The sequence below is a fragment of the Nipponia nippon genome, unplaced genomic scaffold (genome assembly GCF_047370975.1).
Source record: "Nipponia nippon isolate SJK-2023a ecotype South Korea unplaced genomic scaffold, ASM4737097v1 scaffold_27, whole genome shotgun sequence".
In the NCBI taxonomy this organism is placed as follows: domain Eukaryota; kingdom Metazoa; phylum Chordata; class Aves; order Pelecaniformes; family Threskiornithidae; genus Nipponia; species Nipponia nippon.
In genome coordinates this window covers 3,853,971-3,874,175 of record NW_028262344.1, presented here as the reverse complement: position 1 = coordinate 3,874,175, position 20,205 = coordinate 3,853,971, and the positions used below count along the sequence as shown (strand labels likewise).

Here is a 20,205-nt window from a genome sequence, read left to right as displayed (position 1 = left end):
GACGCTCCTTCCTCATTTCTTTGCAGAGCCCTCATGAAAACTGTCCTGTGTCCAGGCTGCCACGGCTCTCCATCATTTTCACTGTAAAGCACCATTCCACAAAGCCCTTTGTGCCACCACTCCTACAAAAGGGCTGAGGACTACCTGCCCCTGCAGAGCGGAGCGCCTCTGGGCAATCGGAAGCCCTGTGCAGCCTGTCACCCACATCTTGCAGGCAGCACCCTCGCCAGTCCTACAGCTGCTCTGTGATGTTGAAATCTATCACGCCACACATCCAAGCCACAACAAAACTGAAGATACAAAGCTTTTTGAACGGTCAGAGTAAATGATCACAGCCACTCTATACAGGAGACCAGATGGAGTTGCAACAGATTACATATAATTGAAAATAGCTGGGTTAAGGAAATTGTACATTATGGAAAATTTTGCACTTCAAGGCAGACTTGTCTGAACCTAAATTAAACCTTCCAGCCTAATTATACTATGGTTTTAAAAGTGAAGTGAGAAAAATCATCAATAGGCAATTGCCTGGGAAACATGAACATCAGCTAATACTCTTCTTTTGCAGACTTAAATCAGAACTTTATACCATCTCTCTGGTGACCAGAAAGATGGGGATCCCAAGGAACTTCCTGGCCCACTTGCCAGCTGAACAGATATCGGGCAGGCTGGCAGAAAATCAGGCAGACGGGCTGAGTGGTTTTTGGTTTTTGGACTGGAAACCACACATTCCCACAGAAGGGTTTGATTCTGCTGAATCAGCATTTCCCAGAAGCATGTCACTGCATCAGGAAGCTTTCTACCAGCTGCACTTATAGCCATCTCTAGGGCCTTCTATAGAGATGCTTATAGACCTGAAATAAGCTGTTACCAAACACTACCAGCTTCCTAAAATTTTCTAGTTAAAATTTTCATTTTGGTTGAAAGCCTCTCCTCTCCCAACAGATGCCTTCCCCTTCCTCCTCTCAAACCTGTAGGTTTCAAATCTCATCTTCAGTCAACATCTGGAGTCTTATCTCTGTACATGGCAGGGTGGAAGAGACCTTCATTCTATGGGGCCACGTTGAAACAAGAGTACAATTCATCACCACCTTGCTTTGCTATCTGAAATACAGACAGCAACCCTGGGGTCTCTAACAGTCTGAAGTCTCTTCACAACTGCATAGCACACAGCTTCCCAGGGTACGCAACACTGGCAACGTGGAAGCAAGGTTAGTGTTCAGTGCATCACTGACTGCAGAAGGGAACGGAAAGGAGCGAGGATAAGAGTTTAACCAAATCATGTAGCAACCTAATGAAGAGCTGAGCTATTCTGACTGTCTGGTCTTTTGTTTTTGAGGAAACTTGTGCAAGTTACAATTCCATTTAAGGTGCCAGTGGAAAGAAGAAAAGCCACGAAGAGACAGAAGCCAAAAAGAGAATGTGGCAACCTTCTCTAAAGTAATTTCTGCATCAGCTGTGAGCCTTGTTCATTTCTCACTTGGCTGCCGAGATAAATTTGTTCACATGGATGGTGTCTAATAACGATTAGGGCAGCAGCAGTAGAGCACTATTGATGCTGGCCCCGTTCTCAGTGGTTAGCTCGGCAGGGTCCTCTCACAAGCAGGGTCACACGGCACAGTTTACTGCAGTGGATGAGGCACAGAGATAAGAGATACAGGCTGCGAGAGTTCGTCCCCTCATGCAGAAGCAGGACTCACCAAGTCAAGCATTTTTTTTCTCTAGACATTCCTAAAAGAGAGGTTTCCACTGAATACAAAATTTTAGAAAGCAGTAATATTGCTCTAGTAATTCCTATCACACATTATAATCCCTATTTCATACCAGTGTCTTTCTTTGCTTTGGCAGCAATGTAAAAGATTATTTCCTCAGGCAGGTTAGGAAATGTTTACTTTTTACACTCCATTAAAAAAATGAAATGGTAATGAAAAGTTGTAGCCTTCCTTGAAGTTTTCCTTATGTTTCCAGCTTCCAGCAAATCCCATGCCTACATAGACACACTTGAATTTTTGGGTTACCCACAGCAGTTATTTTGTTAAGGACCGTTTGACTCAGGCAAACAGCTGAAAGTGAAACATTTTAGCCAGCCATATGGTTTTCACAGACAGGCTTCTCTTCAGCATCATGGCTCACCTACTTCAAGCTTCTGGGATCTCTCTAGATCCCTGCTCCTGCTGTTGGCCTGGGAAGTACCATATTATTGCTATTTTCCCACAGCCTCGGTGCAAGAACACATACAAACGTTTCTAGTACACTAAACATTAGGAGCAGATGTTTTCAGCACAGAGTATTCCTTTGCTAGCCCCATACTATCCAGAAGATTACTTCCTCATTACAAGAGAGGCGGACAGACAACAGGCATTTAAAGCACACAATGTAGCGATACAATGCACATCCCTCACTTCCTATCGCCTACAGCACAGGCACTGGATTTACTGGGAGCTTGCATCATCTACAGGCCCTTGGTTTTGCAATAGAGTTACCAAATCAAACCAGTAGCATTTCCCACTTTGCACAAGCAAGGAAGATAGACAGTGGTGGTGAATCTGGCCCTACAGTTCTGTTCTCACCCCGATTTCTGAAGATATCATTAACTCCCATAAATTTATGACTGTCTCAGCGCACACATGCCAAGAGAATGAAGACCGATGTCTTGTTTTCTCCTTTGCTAATGCTGTCAGCAAAAGCCAAAAGAATTCTCCATGCCAGCATTCTCTAAAACAAAAGCTGACTTAATTTTGCAAGGCCTTTCACTTAGATCTCATTAGCTTTTTGTTTCTCTTTCTCTCCCTTCCCACCCCCAACTTGCATTAAAGTCTATGCCTCTCTAGAAAGTTTATCAGCGTCCCGAGAGGGGACTCATGGCTGGCCAGGCTGGCTACAGGGAGAGATTATTTTGTTTGGAGAATGTTTGTGTTTCACCACAAAAATGAGTAACTATTTTCCTTTGCTCTAAACAAAAGAAGATCCATTTGGTTTGCATAACTCTGGCCATCTGACTCCTTCCTGGAAAACTTACATAGGGAAACCAAACAAAACAACACTTCGCATCTGCTATTGCATCTGTATCTGCAGGATGCATTTGAAAGAACGCCGCTTTCCTCGTCTGCTACAGAAAAAACTTGCTGTATTCCTGTGCAGTAAGAGATGGGTCTGAATGCTCCCAAACTCTAGATCTCGTGCCAAAAAAATCTGAATTTTGTGGTTTGGACTCCTCTCAGCTGACAATACTGGTGGAAGAGCTGTGGAAGGCGGGGGGCGGAGCGCTCGACCCGATGTCGCTGACTTTGCTGCCCAGGAAGTGATTTCTGTTCTCGGCTCCGCCGCTAGCCGGCTGCGTAACCGTGAAGAAATCGCTTTGCCTCCTTTACTAATTTTATAGAAAGGATGCCCAGGCCTTGGTTGCATCTCAGACACCAATCGAGGGCAGAGCTTGGACATCTTCAAGAAATATTGCAATGCCTCACTTTTGAGAAAGTCCACCCACAGTAATGGGCACAATTTGCTCCTTACCTACGCACCTCTAATCACTCCATCAAGCAAAGTAAGGTTCTCACTGTCTTAAAAGAAAACCACAGGACACTGCGCTCACGGGCAACTAAAACTAGTAGGTCCTAAGACACAAGCCATTCAGATCAGTGTGCAGAAATGGAGAAGGGTCAAGCATCTCACAAAACCACATCTGTTTTCTGTGGATGCCATTTCAACAAGGTACTTTCTACTGCTCAAATTCCTGTAATTCGCTACCCAGCATTCCTACACCTTTTAACAACTATCTGTAGCCTGTAAAATCTATTATTCCCAGCATTAGTGAATAGTTTCTTTTGCCATTAGCAGGGTGTAACCTTTTGGCAAGCCAGGACTTGGAGTACTTCCCAACCATAATAACAAAAGCCTCAATATATGCATGATGTTTTAACACACAAGAGCAAACCTCAATAAAAGAGAGGTGCAAAAACCCAAAGAAGGTGACCAGGACAGACCATAGTACTTTCTTTTAGCCATATAACCAAGCTAAGATCAGCAGCCATTTCTTTGGTTAACAGTGCATCCAAGAACTGACTGGCATATTGAAAACTGACTGCAAAGGTCCCGTACAGAAGGGTTTAAGAAAGCACAACATTTTCAAATTGCCACTGCAATATCGCAAGTGCCAATTGTTGGACTCGCAATATCAGCAATATTTTAGTCCAGAAATGGCTGCAAAAGCCATTTGCCAAACTGTCCATATATCAGACTAACAATTTCCTTCTGTTATCCCTGTATTTATGATTTGCGTTCAACTAAAGTACATCTCAGAGAACGCTTTGACCTAGTGCTCTGCTACTATAGGAGAGAAGGATCGGGTTTATCAGGCTAGTACAGCCAAATTGGGGGTGGGAGCCTGGCTGCTCTCACATACAACTCCCTCAGGAACATCCGAGCTAAGGCGGCTGTTCTCCTCTGTACCTCAGCCCACTCGAGATGGGTAGCCTTGAGCCTTTGTGAGCCTGAGCACTTCCACTGTCCCTTTGTCACCTCAGATGAGGCAAAATACCTCTGTGATTCTCTGCACCGCCTACCAAAGAACAATCTCTGTTCATCCTGGCTGACTCCTCCTCTTATGCCACTCCTTGTGACAACTCTACAAGCAAAGTTTTTATTTCAAAACCATTTTGTGGGGAGATAGGAATGCAGAGAGACACTGGAACAGTCTCTGAGCTACAGAAACTGCCAGCGAGAAAGACCCATAAATAAGAAATGTTTTGTTAATGCTGTAATGAAAACCACATTGAGATCACGCTGTAATTGCTCTGCTTTGTGTAGGGACACGAGCTTTGAATGCCAGAGCCATTCAGAGAAGAGTTAGGGGATGGGGGGGGAGAAACAGATAAGCACAGAACAATGATATCACATTCATAACAACCTCTAGATGGAGAGAAGGGATCTGGAAGGAATCGCTTTTTCTCTGAGGGATTCATCTGCTGTGCATACAATTCTGTTCAACAAACACACATACCTTCAAGACTACTAGTAGAACTTGGCAAAGCACCACGCCATTAATCTGCTCGTGCTCACAACTGGCAGCTCAGGAGAGCAGCACATGCTGCAGCACAACAGGATCACTCCCCAGGCAGGAATCTTGGTCCAGCACTGCAACAGCTCCACTCCAATCTGAGCTGTTACCATAACATGCCAACATCACAGTGAGAGACCATCTTGGTCCCCCAGCAGCACACAGTATAAATAAGTGAGCTTGGTAAAGCACTCCACATTGCACACAGATTCTCCTCCTCACTCAGCCCAAGTTTCCTGACTGCTCTGTGCTTATTCATCCACACTCAGCCTGGACAGCTGCAGAGAAGTCAGCTGGACGTAAACGCACAGGAATCCTGTTTTAGGAGTTCCTAACACTGCAATTTGTTGGAGGCTAGGAGAGGATTTGAGGGGAGTGTGACCATTTCTCCTGTTTTCCTATTCTTTGTCAAGCAATGACTTGGGCCACTCTTCAAAATAGGATGCCAAGCTCACCTTGGTGTATGTTTTCACCTAGGAAAAGTTAGAGGCATATGTTGTGTGCTTCATAAAGGTCACACTCCCAAAAACACCTGATGGAATTTGTACACAGTGATGGACATTCTCTAGCACCACAATAGAAAGAGGGAAAAGCTACTATAAGAAAATAAAAGGAAGAGATTCAGTGGTGGAGGGTTAAAGTGACATGATCAAGTGGGGAAATCAGGGCTTAGAGTGGAACTGCAGAGCAAAATGTTCCTGTGCCAAGAGTGACCAGGCTGTGAGAAAGTAAAGAAGATATCACAAGGTAAGTACTGTGCTGCCAGGAAAAAGGAAAGACAGGGAAGATGGAGCAACCTGCTAGGCTTTAAAAACAGAAGACAACTTTTGGAAGGCATTTGTTGGGCAGTTTGGGGATACAGTTCCCTATACAGCTCACTCTCCGTTGACACCTGGCAAAGTACTGCTCCCACTGTCTCTGCCTCATTTTCCCTTGCTTCTGGTACTCGGTGCTGGGGAAAAAAAACCCAACATATCAGGCTAGTTTGTGCAAAGGATCAGTTTTGGCCAAGCACCCAGAGCATTCACTAGAATGCAAAAGATCTAGCTCCACCTCTGCTGTGGTGCATGCTGTTTCCTCACCAGTCTTTCATCTCTCTATTCAGTTTTAAATTGCCTAGGACAGAGCTTGCCTCTATGCCCAGAACTATCTTTGCTGGATCCTGCACGATCTGGGCAGACAAAGACATTTTAGCACCACAAAGCAGTCATAAGTCACTGCACTGTATAATTACTTTTAACTCTGTGCAGTCTGAAACCAATTCTCCTAGGTCCTGCTGTTGGCAGAAAACACCCTGCTGTTGAACATGCATCTGATTACAGTTCCTGCTCAGCCAAGTATTCTTCATGGTTTCTACAGATGTTCCTTTTTTTTATCCCATAGCTATGAACATTATGAGCCAATGCTCTCTTCACCTGCCGCTTTTCTCTGCCAATAATCCCAATAAAAATCTATTAGCTCATACCCTTAACCTCAGCAAGTCCTAGCTGTGCTGGTCTACATCTCATCTGGGATAATTTAAGGTTTCAGGAATTGTTGGCTTAGTGTTGTCTTTAAAAATACCTCCTTCCCTGATACAATCAGAGGCTGAGAGGTTTCAAGCAAACAAAACCAGCTGAGCTATCCAATCTCCATAAGGTTTCCATAAAATTCTCCTTGGGTTAACTCTTATGTTAAGCCGTTTGCAGCTAAGTGCCACAAAGGCACACTGAGAATGCAGGCTGGAGCTGCAGGCTCCAGCAAAGCGAAACACTGAGATACCTTCTCACATAGAGCAACTTAAACTTAATGGAGCTGTGTCTGTTCCTGCCAGGAAAGGCTTGGGTTTGAGAACATTGATGAGCAACTGCTGGGTTCCCTCAATCAGGAAATGGTTTGAACTCAAACTGAGTTTGTGGCCTCTTGCTTCCAGGTCACTGCATCAAACAATCTAGTGCTGTGCAAAACGTACCGAGAAGTCTTGGTGCAGGTGCCAAGGAGAATGAGCTCACTTTTCACCTATGCATCGATTCAGGACACAATGAATGCACCAGGTCAGAAGGCAAGGAACATATTTGGCCCTTACCCGCATTTTCCACAGTCATTTTGTGGACACAGGAAGACAGCTTCAAACAAAAAAGCCCATGGGTTGCTCTAAGATCAGCTTATCTTTCCTGAAAGCTACTATGAAATTACGATGACACAGTAATAAATTACTCAGCTAGACAAGCAGTCAGCACACAAAAAGAGAGGAACGAGTCTTCCTCCTCACCCCGACTAACACCAGGTCACAGTGTTCGGGAGTGAGGTAACTCTCGCAAACAGTCCCTCCCATTGGCAACACTGGACATTTTTGTGTCTCCATAGGCAGGACACACTGACTAGTGGAAAGCCGATGGATGACGTTCTTAGCTCTGTGAAGACATTAGGATGTTTCCAGGAATGAATGACTTGCTCCAGAGCCAGACAGCTCTGAGAAAGCTGAGCTGAGAAGCAATTGGGATGCAACAGCAGGTCACAGCGAGCATAGCCTCAGGTAACAGAGGTAACTTTCAAGCTAATGACAAGCAGGAAGCAAGTAGTCTTCTCTGGAGGAAAAAGTGGAACAGCAAGTCAAGTGCTGAAAAGACTTTACATAGGAGAGAAAAGAAGGGTAGCATTAATATCACTTCCCTTCCCCACAAAGCTGGCAGCAACAGTAGGTACTTTTACCTTTCATTCAGGCTCAGAGTCCTGTTCTGGACTCACAATGCAAAGGGGGCCATAGGAACAACAATTGGTGGATGGATATGGAGGCAGAAATGAATAAAGAACAGGCCATCGAGAAAGGAGACCTGCACCAAATCTCCAGCTTCTGAAGAGGCCCCATAAACCCATAGGAAGAGTACCAGGCTGGCTGTCAGGACACCTGCGTGCTTGTCCACACTTACCTTGCTTTGAACAGCTACTTCAGTACTGTAACTTCAGTTCCCCCATCTGTAAGCCAGGGGTAGCAGAGTTTACTCATTTCATATACAGCTTCCAATGCTTTTTCTCCTCAAGATACAGATCTATTTTAAAGCTCCTAATAAAAAGTTTAAATTAAGCCCAAGATCCAAGTTTTTCAGGCCTTTTGAACTCATGCTCAAAGACCTTTGTGCTGCAGCTCTTGAAAGCAATTTATAGAAGAAACAGAAAGCAATTTGGGGCAATAAGAGTAACGATGTCCTTCCACCAAGAAAGGACCAAACCTAGCTCTTATCCCCTCCCACACAGCTTGCAAATCCAGCCCCTGGTGGTCCTGAAACTGAAATGCTGCACACATTGACCCAATCGGTCTTGCTTTAGAGCTCATCAACAGCATCAATCTCTCAAAGGGATATGTAGTCTGAGGGGTGTTCAGGACTTAAAACAAGGCCAGGCCAAGCTACAGCAGGGTGACATGCGTGCTCCTAAATCTTGCAAGTTTTGGGGCTCCTGTCATGCTGAGTGGTGGTCTTTAACTTCTATAACTTCCATTATATGTCCATGCATTTCTTAGCATAAAACACAACTGCTTGAAAAATCGTCCACTAACTTTTCTCTTGAACTGAAAGTAGCTCCTCCACAAAGCGGAAGCATTCACCCAGATTATGCATTTGATATGGGATATTCACGTTTTAATTGAAAAAAGACAGCAGACATGCAAACTAAGGATGCTACAAACTGTCAGCTTCCAGCAACCAAACCCAAAGGCTTTTGGGTTTGCATCACATGGCTTCAGACTTTTGATGAAAAGAAAAATTCTAAATATTTGAACAGCAATTTCATTTCCATTGGAGAACTACAGGAGACTTTAACACGTACGATCCAAACAAAACTTTGGATCTGAACTCTGGGGAGAAACCAAACATGGTTCAACACCTAAATGCAGCCACGATCCAGATTTAAGGAGTTCTGACCACATGTCAGGTTTGGGTTTGATTTTATGGAGCTTAAAAGGAAAAGCATGAATCTGTGGCTGCCTCTACTGTTCTTTGTTGAAAGCCACCACTCACAGCACTTATCTCCACGCTGCATGGAGATGCCTCCAAAACAATTAATTCACCATATCCCCCCCACCCCAGTGCTTTTACTCAGATCCTTCTCCTTCCTTCTTCCCCCCTCCAGTGCCACCTGCTCCTCCGTGGACACTTAGCCCTCCAGCTTCTGCTCTTCACGTCCTCAACACTCACCATATCTGAATTAAGCAAACATGAACGGCAGCCAGCCAAACTTCCTGCTTAGTGACACAAGAGTTGGTAATTCCAGAACCTGCCTACTGCAGAGGGGGCCAGCGCAACAGCACAAAAGCCATTTGGGACAAATTACGCACACTCACTGTCCAATAACCACACCTGCCCTGAATGCTCAGTGGCATTCCTCACAGGGCAAACAGCCTTAGCAAACTGTTCCCCTGCTCTGAAGAGCAAATTACAGATGCTCAAAGCATAAGTCCAATCTTGAGCCATTAGACTTTCACATATCTAATTCATAATAGACTAATTCATGCATTTATTTTATACTCAAAAGGGTCAAGACCACCTCCAAAACAATCAGGCAGCTTCTGAGTAGATTCCATGTTAGAAAAGATTAATTCTACTGTCACTGGTGGTATTAGCTACGATTATGCTTTCTGTTTTCCTGTGTGGGTTTGCAGGCATGACAGATGAGAATAATAGAATCGTTAGTTCTTCCAGCTAAATGGCTCTCGGTATGCTTCACAAAGACCAGACACTCAGGGTCTAATGTGCTTCTCCTACTTTGGTTCTTCTGCTTGGCAAACTCTGCAGAGGAAACATCTTTCACAAGCTGCATCCACAGAAGCACAGCAATGCCTTAGCCCCTGCTCCAACACAGCTTCCAACAACAGTGTTTAAGCTGCATGACCAGGCCTGCTAAGTACCACAAAATACAGGTAAGGAGAGGAACAGACCTGCTCTCACTACGCAGTTAACCCAGCAAGACACATATTGATACTCTTTACAGGCAAGTTTCTCGTCTTCTATATTTTGTCCTCTCCACTGCTCAAGTTTATCTATTCACGTACTTGCTGTCAGAGTCGCAGCATACAATACCACCAGCAATTTTCCTCTAAAAAAAATAATCGCTTCTGCATTCTGCAAATTTAATAGCTCCTCATCCCACAATTTGTACCTTCACAGTCAACATATTTGAAGATCCAAAATGTTTTGCAAGCAAATGCCTGCCAGTGCAGAGTTGGGGTGGGGTGGGGTATCAAAACAGCTTACTGAGAGTAACCGTGTCATTGATCCTGAAACTGCAGAGCACTCTGTCAACATTACGGGCATGTCGAAATCCGTTTCCTCTCACGACAACCTGAAAAGACTCTGTAGCAAAAGAGACAGTAGATTATTGATACATCGCAAGGCAAAGAATGGTCATTTAGGTAAGGCACGTATTGCAAAAGTTTTCACTTGAAATTTGACCTAAAATTTGTAGTTTAACAATTTAAGTAAAAAAAAAAAAATGTTAAAAATTGAATTTCCACTCTCTCCCTACCCAATTTCAACTCGAGTTTTTAAGAAACAGGAAATAATACACAACAGACATTTTAACTGACCTGCAGTGAAAACATTAAGCTTCAGAGACACTGAGCTTTCCCCTCCCCAGGTTGCTATTTTAAATGGCAGAACATTTGGGGTGAAGAAAGGCAAAAGTTGGAAAGAAAAAAAATCTTCCAGTGAAAGATAACTTGGAGAAGTTCAAGTGCTGCTTTCCTAGGTAACTGCAAAATTGTATTGGTTAGCATGAATTTCATCACCTCCTGCCCTACTAGCCTGTACAGTGACCCTGAGTCCCTGGCTGGACGCATTTCCATACAATGACAGAGGATTTCATCAACCGACCAGCTTTCTAGTCTCTGGACAAAGGCTATAATCTCAGAGTCTGCGAGCATTTCTCCAAGTCTTCCCCTCTCTACTGTAGCCGAATCAGAAAGCACCAAGTACAGTCACCAACACCTGAGTGCTGAACAGAGTGGTCCTTTTTGGAACAAGCAGGGCTGAGCAATGAGATCATACCCTCACAAGTCTTTCACACCACTCTCTACTGTTCCTTGTTATTCCAACTACTTGAACCTAATACTGGGAAAGGTTTAACAAACTTCCTGCAGCCACCAGCATTAAGACTGCCTTGCAAGGCAAGCACCATTTTCAGACTTTCAGATTTTGAAACAGGGCCATAGTCCCAGAAAAGTTCTGGCAGCAGACATAAGAACTCAAGCTCTGCAGTTCCCCATGGGGAAGGAAACAGCCCCCACAATTCCTGTTACTATCTAGGAGAGGCACTCAGATAATCCCCACTGATGTTTCGCTGGTGAATGTGGTTTGAACACAAAATGCTTCACTGTCCAAGACAACGCAGGAGTAATCAGAGTGCATCAGAAACACCACCCTGGTTTTAAAGTTCCCAGGAGCAACAAGGAACCTACTTTTTGCAGATTCAAAGTTTTTGCCTTACACTTTACAGTCTCCGTCTTCTTTCACCTCCCTTAAGGACTCACACACTGTACTTGTCAAAAAAAGCAGATTTGCTCTGGAATCTGGGCTCTCTTCCAGGTCCCACTCGTTTACAGCCAAGTTGCAAATCATCCCACCACATCTAGCCAGGGAAGCTGCCTCGCAGGCCCATTAGGTGTTGTCCAAGAGCATTTTGGAAGAACGGGGGAGAAGAGCTCTGTTCTGGAGTGCGGGGGCGGATATATACTTAAGAGAAATCACAGAAGTCTCAACTGCTGGGGAATAAGAGTTCAAGTACAGTCAAAGAACAGCATATCAATGATGTCAGATTAACCACGGGGATCCTTTCTCTGCTTGAGACTGAAATGAACAGATACAGTATGCACCCTGCATGTCTGTACTGATGCAAAACCAAATCATCAACAAACGGGCATTTCAAAATGATGTGTTGCTGCTGAAATTTATAACTTAAGTGTCTGGGAACAGTCTGCAGTGCAAGAGTGGCCTCAGGTAACATGGAGCCCTCATGTTCTGTCCTTCCAAGAAAAAAAAAGGCAAAACCCACCACCGCTCTTCAAGGATGTGCACAGAAACAAGAAAGCATGTGGTATCAGAGCTATACCTGCAAAAATTTATCTTAAAGACATTAATGCACGTAACTTTCATATTCAATGGCAATTCCATTAGTCTCAAAGTCCTAGAGTGATTAAATTAGCTGCAGTTCGAGACCAACAGAGTACTTGCCCAAACTCAGAAATGAGGCCTTGAATTGAGCATCTAAATAACTGTTGGCATTTTTCAACGTTAACATTGCTCCTCTTGGCCAAATTCCAATGTGAATGGCTTATATAAAACCCCTCTACACTTCCTCTCAGCTAGCTCTGCTGGAGACAGCTGTATGCTACCTCTACGTTCCCATTAAGACACAATGAATGGGAGTGATAAGATGTATAAGCAACTGACAAGCATATTATAAAGTGTTAAAGCTGGTTATAAATGGTGGTTTTAAGTCATCTTCTGGCTTATGACATTACATAAGCATCATTGTTTATCACTTGTGTAAGTATGTAAACATATTTTAAAAAGTCTAGACACGTGTAAAGTGGGTCTGAATGTTTGCACAATTTCCTTTCCTTTCCCAAGCATTTATGGAACCTCTCTGCACTAGATCAGAGACTGTCATGACCACGGTCATCTACCATGCTCAGGTAGACAGAGCCCTCATTTAGAGCCTTTTTTAACAAAGGAACTATTTAAATGGCCAGCCAAAATGAGAAAAGGATGACTAAGTACTATAAATCATGTCAATTATGCCATCCTGGCTTCAAAAAATACTGTAGTGACACGCATGGAATGCAAACCCAATGCTTGGTACTTATTGGGCATTTAGCTGGGTGCCTTGCATCTGCTAGGAAAATATGACTACCTATGTATGTTTACATATACAGGCAGTTGCTCCAGGAACAGGAGATGCAGAAAGAATGATTAAAGCAGCTGTTTTGGAAGTGAAAACAAAGAAGTAATGGCAATTGGCTTTCTTATTTGGACTACTGATTCAAGAAAAACAAAAATGCAGAACTTGTCAGGGACTCATCCTTCTCTACAAACCTCAGCTCTGCTCCCAACCTCTCTACTTAATGAGTTGCTACGCATTCAACAAACAGTTAGAATAAGCTTCATAAAATGTGAAGAATTCACAGGAAGCAGATAGAAGAGGCTAAAATGGTTCTCTTTAAAAAAGGCTGGGTTCTGCTGAATGCAGAAATGCTTGCCAGGACTTTAAAGCCACAGTATACGTAGCACAATCATATTAGAACCAGCACACAAAGAAGGGGCAGTACAATTCACACAAGTCAGCTGAATGATCATAGAATCATAGAATGGTTTGGGTTCAAGGGACCTTAAAGATATCTGGTTCCAACCCCCTGCCATGGCAGGGACACCTCCATGGTTGCTCAAAGCCCCATCCAACCTGGCCTTGAACACTTCCAGGGATGGGGCATCCACAGCTTCTCTGGGCAGCCTGTGCCAGTGCCTCACCACTCTCAGAGTGAAGAACTTCTTCCTTAGATCTAATCTAAATCTCCCCTCTTTCAGTTTAAAGCCATTACCCCTTGTCCTGTCACTATGGGCCCTTGTAAAAAGTTCCTCTCCAGCTTGATGTTTAAATTGATGATGTTTACATTCTAGTCCTCTCAGTCACTGTATCAACCCTAAATGCCTAAGAAATGTTTAAAGAATATTTGAAGCCTATAGATCAAAGTGAGCTCATTTGACTTTCTTGCTAGTTTCTTAAGAAGCACTTCCCCTCAACAATCCTCTGAGATGATGAATTTGCAAAACTCTAAACTTAATCAAAGTCTTATTTTCTGATTTGGTTTGTAATTTTGCAGCGTATCTACTTCAAGTTTGGCACAGTCCAAGTAAGACAGACTGGTTTGACTGAAAAACAGTTAGGCAAAACTGTCAAATTCAACCCTTTTCTGTAAGAAAGTCCCATTTGACATCATTTGGCAGAAACAGGAAATGTGCAAGCTACTGTAAGATGAAAAAGAAATTCACCAAAAAGTAAAATATTTAGTTCCAGTTAATTCCTTTTGCATTCTCCAGCAATTAGAGATGGACAGAAAGATGTATTTTAGGCAACACAAACAACCAGGGCCTCAACATATACTTACCCCCTGCACATATACTGGAAGGCTCTGCCGCCAGGATTTCTATACAGGATTTCTTCAAAATCTAAAAGACAAAAAACATCATGAAGTATCTCAGACTTGTTTCTATAGAAACACAAATCTGAAAGCATGAGAGAGTGCACTTGTTCTCACGCAAATGCTTAACTCCACACTGCACTTTACATTCATGTCACAATTATGCCATCTTAGCTTTTCACTTTAAACCATCCACCCCGGTGTCATTGCTCTTCCACAGCAAGCTATTGCTGTGGAGGAAGGCAACAGATGCCGATGCTCTCCAGCATCTCAGCACAAGCTTGCCTTTGTCTGCGGTACAAGTTATTACACAGGCTATGATCCATAACACCTAAGGTGCACTCTGAAGGGTTAGCAAGGCAATGTCATTGACCTCCCTTTGCAGTCACACCTCCCTCTCCAAAATTATTCTGGAGCCCAAAACTCCAAACAAAACATCACAAGTTCAAGCTCAGCTGTTTACCTTTGCATTAAAACCTCCTAGGAATACATACACAGCCACTTCTCAAGCCTCCGTACAGGAGTTCAAACTTCTTAAGTTTTTTATCTAATCTATGAGAGCATACCTGACTACATCCTCAAAGTTACACTGTGATTTCAAATCAAGATGTATGGACAATTGCTCTTTACTTAAACCAAACTTAAATTAAGCAGTATGTCTTTGTAAGAGTTGCCACTGCCTTTAACCACTTTATGTTTAGACAGCGATTTACACAAATAGTTCAGCATCAGGCTTGGCAGACTGCTTGCAAGGCTCGAGGAGCATGCTAGAGTTGGATACTGTGCCCTAGAGTGCTACAATTGCTCAAGCTGTTATTTGCCTGCAGCAGCCTTTCCCCTGCTCTGAAGACCAACTCAAATTCTTCACTGCACGCAGTCAGCAAAATTACGACAGTGTCTGTAAGCCCCCGTGAGAACGGCAGCAGTGACCGAGAGCCGTGGGTGTTCAGCACTGGGCTGAGCAGCCCCTAGACGTGGTAATACTGATCAAAATTTAGGTCAGCTCCAAGAGGCAAGTAAATGTCAGCCAAGCATCATGACTCAAATCCAACATGAAAATTATTTTCCCAACTTTAAATTGAAACATCTGTAAGGAAAGAACAGCAACCAATACAATAAATTCTGTACAAGAAATATAATCTTTTTTTCCTGCAAAATCATGGCTCTCTGCCTCAAATACCTAATTGCAAAAGGTACGGATAGAACAACGATTTCTTTTTAAAAAACAAAAACTTTTAAACAAAAGTTTGAGTTACTCAGAAGCAGGGCTGGTAGAGACTGAAAGAGTACCAAGGGACTGAAGGAACCAGGACCGTCTGAGCTGCTGGCAGCCTGACAAGTGAGGAGAAAGAAGATTTGCAGGAACAAGGTTATACAGGAACTGTCAAGTGGAAAAAAAGAGAAAGTCAACAGTTGAGAACTGAACTGAAAAGCACTAGAAGAATTTGAAAGGTGGAATAAGGAAAATACACAAAAAATAGAGAGGACTGTAAGAATACTCTTCCAAAGTATCCATCTGTAGCTATCCATCCACCCGTCTCCTGTCAGTCCTCTACTACTTGCCCCTTACTCATTCCAGGTTCTGCTTCTCTGAAGATAAAGCGTTTTTCTCCCAAAGTGACTGCCGGGGCTAATGGGAGTTAACTAAGAGTTGATGTTTTTCCAAGTATTTTTCCTCTCCACTGAAAAACATCTCCTTTAAGAAGAGAATCTTTTCACATTTTTCTACATTCCCCCCTTAGATTCTGTTCCCCTCTCCCTCACTATCCCCAGAAGTTTTTATATATATTTCTTCTCCTCGTTGCCTTTCAGCAATGAAATGAAAGAGAAGTAGGCAAATGAGTTGGAAAACAAATGCATGAAAAATACAATTAATACTTTCATTTTTTAAAAAAAGTAAAACCTCCCATGATTAAGTTTGAAATTCATGACTTCTATTCAGTCATTTGCAAACATTCATACTGCAAGCCAACTCAGATGGGGGGGTGGAATAGCAGGTGTCTCAATTAGATGATGCAGAGCTCCCTTCCAGTCCAGTCCAATCCAATCCATTTATGTGACTATAAAAAGCTGGCCTTAATGGCTTTTTATAGTGCCAAGTGCAATATTTATTTTGCTTTAGAATAATGTTTCCAATGCTCCAAGCACCCACCCTAACAAAGTGAAAAATCAGGCAGCAGTAACTACTGCAAAAGAATTCCTTTACGTCTCTTCCTCATTATAAAGATACATTCAAAAAAGACTTCAACATATTCATCATAGAAGATTTCATCAAATCTTCTGTTCTCTTATTTCCAGAGGACTAGACAGCCTTGTGTGGGCTGTAGGTGCACTTCATTCACTGCAGGCTGGCTCCCCAGGAAAGCAAAATAACATGCAAGAGTGGTGACGCAATCTCCCAGCTGAGCGCCTGTACACCGCTCCAACAGCGTACATGGGAGAGCTGACCCCACATCCTCATTTTCCTGGGGAGAACTACAACAGTTCTGGCTTACTTGGTAACTAACTGCAGGCCTCAAGGCAGCCTGCCTTGGCATCCATGCAGAAAAGTATTTGAAGCACGTGCTCGCTCTTGGTGAGGAAGCATCCTCCCCGAGCAAGTCTTTAGCAGCACATGCTTAACGACCAAGCTCAGATTCCCAAATCAGTCTCCTGTTGTACTCTATGGGGCTCCAATTACGCCCCAGCTTCACACAGGCTCCTGGGAGGATCTCTTGTTAATATTTGCTGACATGCCAAATAAAAAAAATGCAATGCATCCTTGTAGAAGCATGGCTTTGTCACATTTATCTCTACCAATTCAGAACTGAATTTAACACTACCTGTGCCTAATTCAGCTTTTCTGCCAGGCAATGCATTAAAGACCAAGAGCCAGGAGAGGCCCTGCAGGTCACCTGGACCATTTTAGAAACAAAGGGAAGAAGGGGAGTGAAATTCTGCAGCTGCTGGAAGCTTTCATTTGGTCTTCTGGTCCACAAGCATGCAGACAGATTACTTCACCACAGCAGCTGCATATTTCTTATATTTTTTTTCCACCAAATTTGGGCATTCTAATTAGCCAACAGGATGCTGAAGTTTAATAGAAGGTTACTGGCTAATCAGTGCTGGTGTGAATGACCTACAGTCTGAGGCTAGGTACTTATTATCAAGCTCTCTTGAATTGCTAAATAACAAAGTCTGTTGCCAATTACAAAACAGTAATTTACTTATGAAGTGTTTCCTGTCCAATAATATCTGCATGAGCTAAGCAAAATAAACATTTAAGTCCTTTTTAAAGATGCATTTGGGGGAAAGAAAGAAGTAGAAAGCATGATCATATACTGCTAAAAGTATCGAGAAACACTATACAGTTGAGACTGGGGGTTCACATCCTCTACTTTAGATGGGTAAGCCACGAGGCTCGAGTTGTTGACTTTCTCTTTGGCCTATGTAGAAAGCCTGGCTCTGACAGAAGACAGATTCAGAATATCTATGTGAAGTTCCTGCTCTGAATTGTCCTCTGGAGATCCCACCCCTCCTTACTGGCTGCAGAAGTGTAAAGAGCCCAGCTTGCCGACCCTGGACAGTGTACACGCAAAGCTCAGGCTACATGTCAGCAGTAAAGCAGACAGTTGACTTGGAAATTTTCTGTACATTAGAGATTTTGCACATACAGGACGTGTCTTGCCAAGGAAGTAACTTTCATCTCTCCCCCCCATTCATGGAGTCTTGCCCTTCTCCCTGTGCCAGGGAATGCACAGTTTATCTATTTGCAAAACTAGCTTGGGAGCAGTATGTAAAAGCATTGCCATATTTCTCATATTTTGTCTATCAGACACTCACATCAAGTTCTCACAAAAGTTACCACACTACACGTACCCAGCACTGCAGTTTGAGTTACAGAAGTATTCAGAGACAGTACATTTCCAAGCTAAAATTTCTTGAGGTGAAGGAGTACTTTGAACTGCTATGTCAGTTCTAAGAGCTGAGGCAAGACCTGAAAAATACTGAGGGTAGGTGGACACCATTGCAAGATGATCTGAAAGGAGCATACAGGAAATTAAACTTACAAAGATTAATCATTTGCACAGTTTATACAGATAGGAGACAGTCCCACAAACTAGTTCATGCTACTTTATTTCTTATACATCACAACTGCTTCACGAGACTTCCTGCAGCTCACTCAGAGAATCCTTTCTAAGGGACCCATGATTACATCTCTATCTGAGCTAAGCTCTGAGCTAGTGCCACTGTTGAACACATGGCAAGGATCAGGGACCATTCTTGTTCCAAGCGACTGCTCTATCAGCAAGTTTCTGTTGAAGGCTCAAAGCAAAGCAATGACAGGATCCCATCCTGACTTTCATGTTGCTTTGTGTTCCATTGCCTCCAGCACTCCTACCAAAGACATACTGAGCAGTAGATAAAGCTGAGTTTCAGGTTTTCCTTCCAAGACTTGCTCTATTTGCTTTAAATTGACAGGTTATGATCTGCAGAATTTTTTCACAGCAAAGAAAAGTTTAAAAAATTTCTTCGGTTCCTTCCATTTGTTTCCCAGCTTACAGCAATCAGATGTCTGTTTCTCTCCAGATTCTTCCCACCTAACAAACTCAAAATCCCCATTAAACATGGGGGAAGTTGAAGTTTTAGCAGTGGCTTTTTCACAATGAGGGAGAAAAACCAATTGGTTTGTTTAATAAAAAAAGTCACATTGGAGCTCACAGGAGAGAAAGGACCAAAACCTACGGTGCTCTGAATACTTTTAGCTCCCACTTTAAGAATCATGTTTTTAAGCATGACTTCAGCATGGGACTGTATTTTCAGCTCATTTAAGCACAGCCTCCAGGGCACAGCCCGAATAGCTTGGTGGTGCTTAGTGGGAGAGAGTCCTCCTCTGAAAGCACTGAACAGATCTCCCTGCAGCTGCTAACTTAAAACTTGCTGGCTCCCACAGAAAAGGAAGGGCAGGTGTACCGAAACATTTGCAGACCCACCACCCTGAACATCTTTGCTCAGCAGATGTAGAGGCCCAGCTGAGGCCAGCCTCAAGCTCCACCACTCCCAACTCCAACCCTCTTCCTCATTCCAGAGGGACTTCTAAGTCCACCGCCTCTGCACACACAGAGGGTTGGCAAAGATCTACTCCTCAGGACAAGGGGAGGAGGGAAGAGTCAGGCCGCCTCAGCAGGAATACAGGGCAGTTCACACCAAATCACTGCAGACCAGACCAAGCCCAGGTCTTCACACCTCTAGTGTGATTTCAAACACTAATCTCCCCCAGGCTTATCGCTTTATCTTTCCTTCCCCTGTTACATCAACCAGCAGTTAGTAGCCTAACCGATCCCATCTACACATGGCTGAGCATGCATGCTATACCAACTCTTACACAGGAATTGAAAGAAGATTCCAAATCTCATGGCTCTTTCAACATTAAAATGTTTTCCTGTGAACACAAATGCTTTGTTTGCTCCAAGACAGAAGTGCTTTGCAAGGACAAGAAAAGAAGGAATGAGGGAGCTTATTTTCCAGCTAGAACAGGAACCTACCAATTCTTTGTTATTCTACAGAGTGATTAATGTCCTTCTTGCCGTTCCTTTTACACACCTCCTTTCTACCCAGCCTACTGCAATCACTCCACTCAAATGCAAGTGATCAGGTCACAGATTCATTACTGTACAATTACACCTCCTTGTGACCCTCCTTTCCAGGGCTGGGCTATCTTGCTCCAGTCAGCTGAAGCAGTTCTTGACTAGGCTCCTGGAGGCTGAAGTCTTCCCATTCGGTTCAGTATAACTGGAGAGGGAGGCAGAATTGCTGATGGAATTCATTAAAAACAGCTGCAAAGGGAATGCAGGGCTGGGAAGCAAACTAGGGTTTTTTATTGTTTTGTTGCTTTCTTAAATGACATGCAACACCTGATTGTCCAGGAGAACTGAGGCAGTAGGCAGATTGTCCAGTAGAGAGTGGAGGCAAACTTGGACAGTGCCAGGAAAACCAATAA

At 43.4% G+C, this 20,205-nt stretch overlaps 1 protein-coding gene across 1 annotated transcript in view; it reads right to left on the bottom strand.

The window, feature by feature from the left end:
- Positions 1–20,205, bottom strand: part of ANTXR1 (ANTXR cell adhesion molecule 1) — a 111,367-nt gene that overhangs the window by 69,504 nt on the left and 21,658 nt on the right. Inside the window, exons 9-10 of the mRNA XM_087763052.1 lie at positions 14,193–14,253; positions 10,285–10,383 (exon numbers count right to left, since the gene is read on the bottom strand). Coding sequence (XP_087619178.1) covers positions 10,285–10,383; positions 14,193–14,253 — 160 coding nt within the window. The remainder of the gene's footprint in view (positions 1–10,284; positions 10,384–14,192; positions 14,254–20,205) is intronic.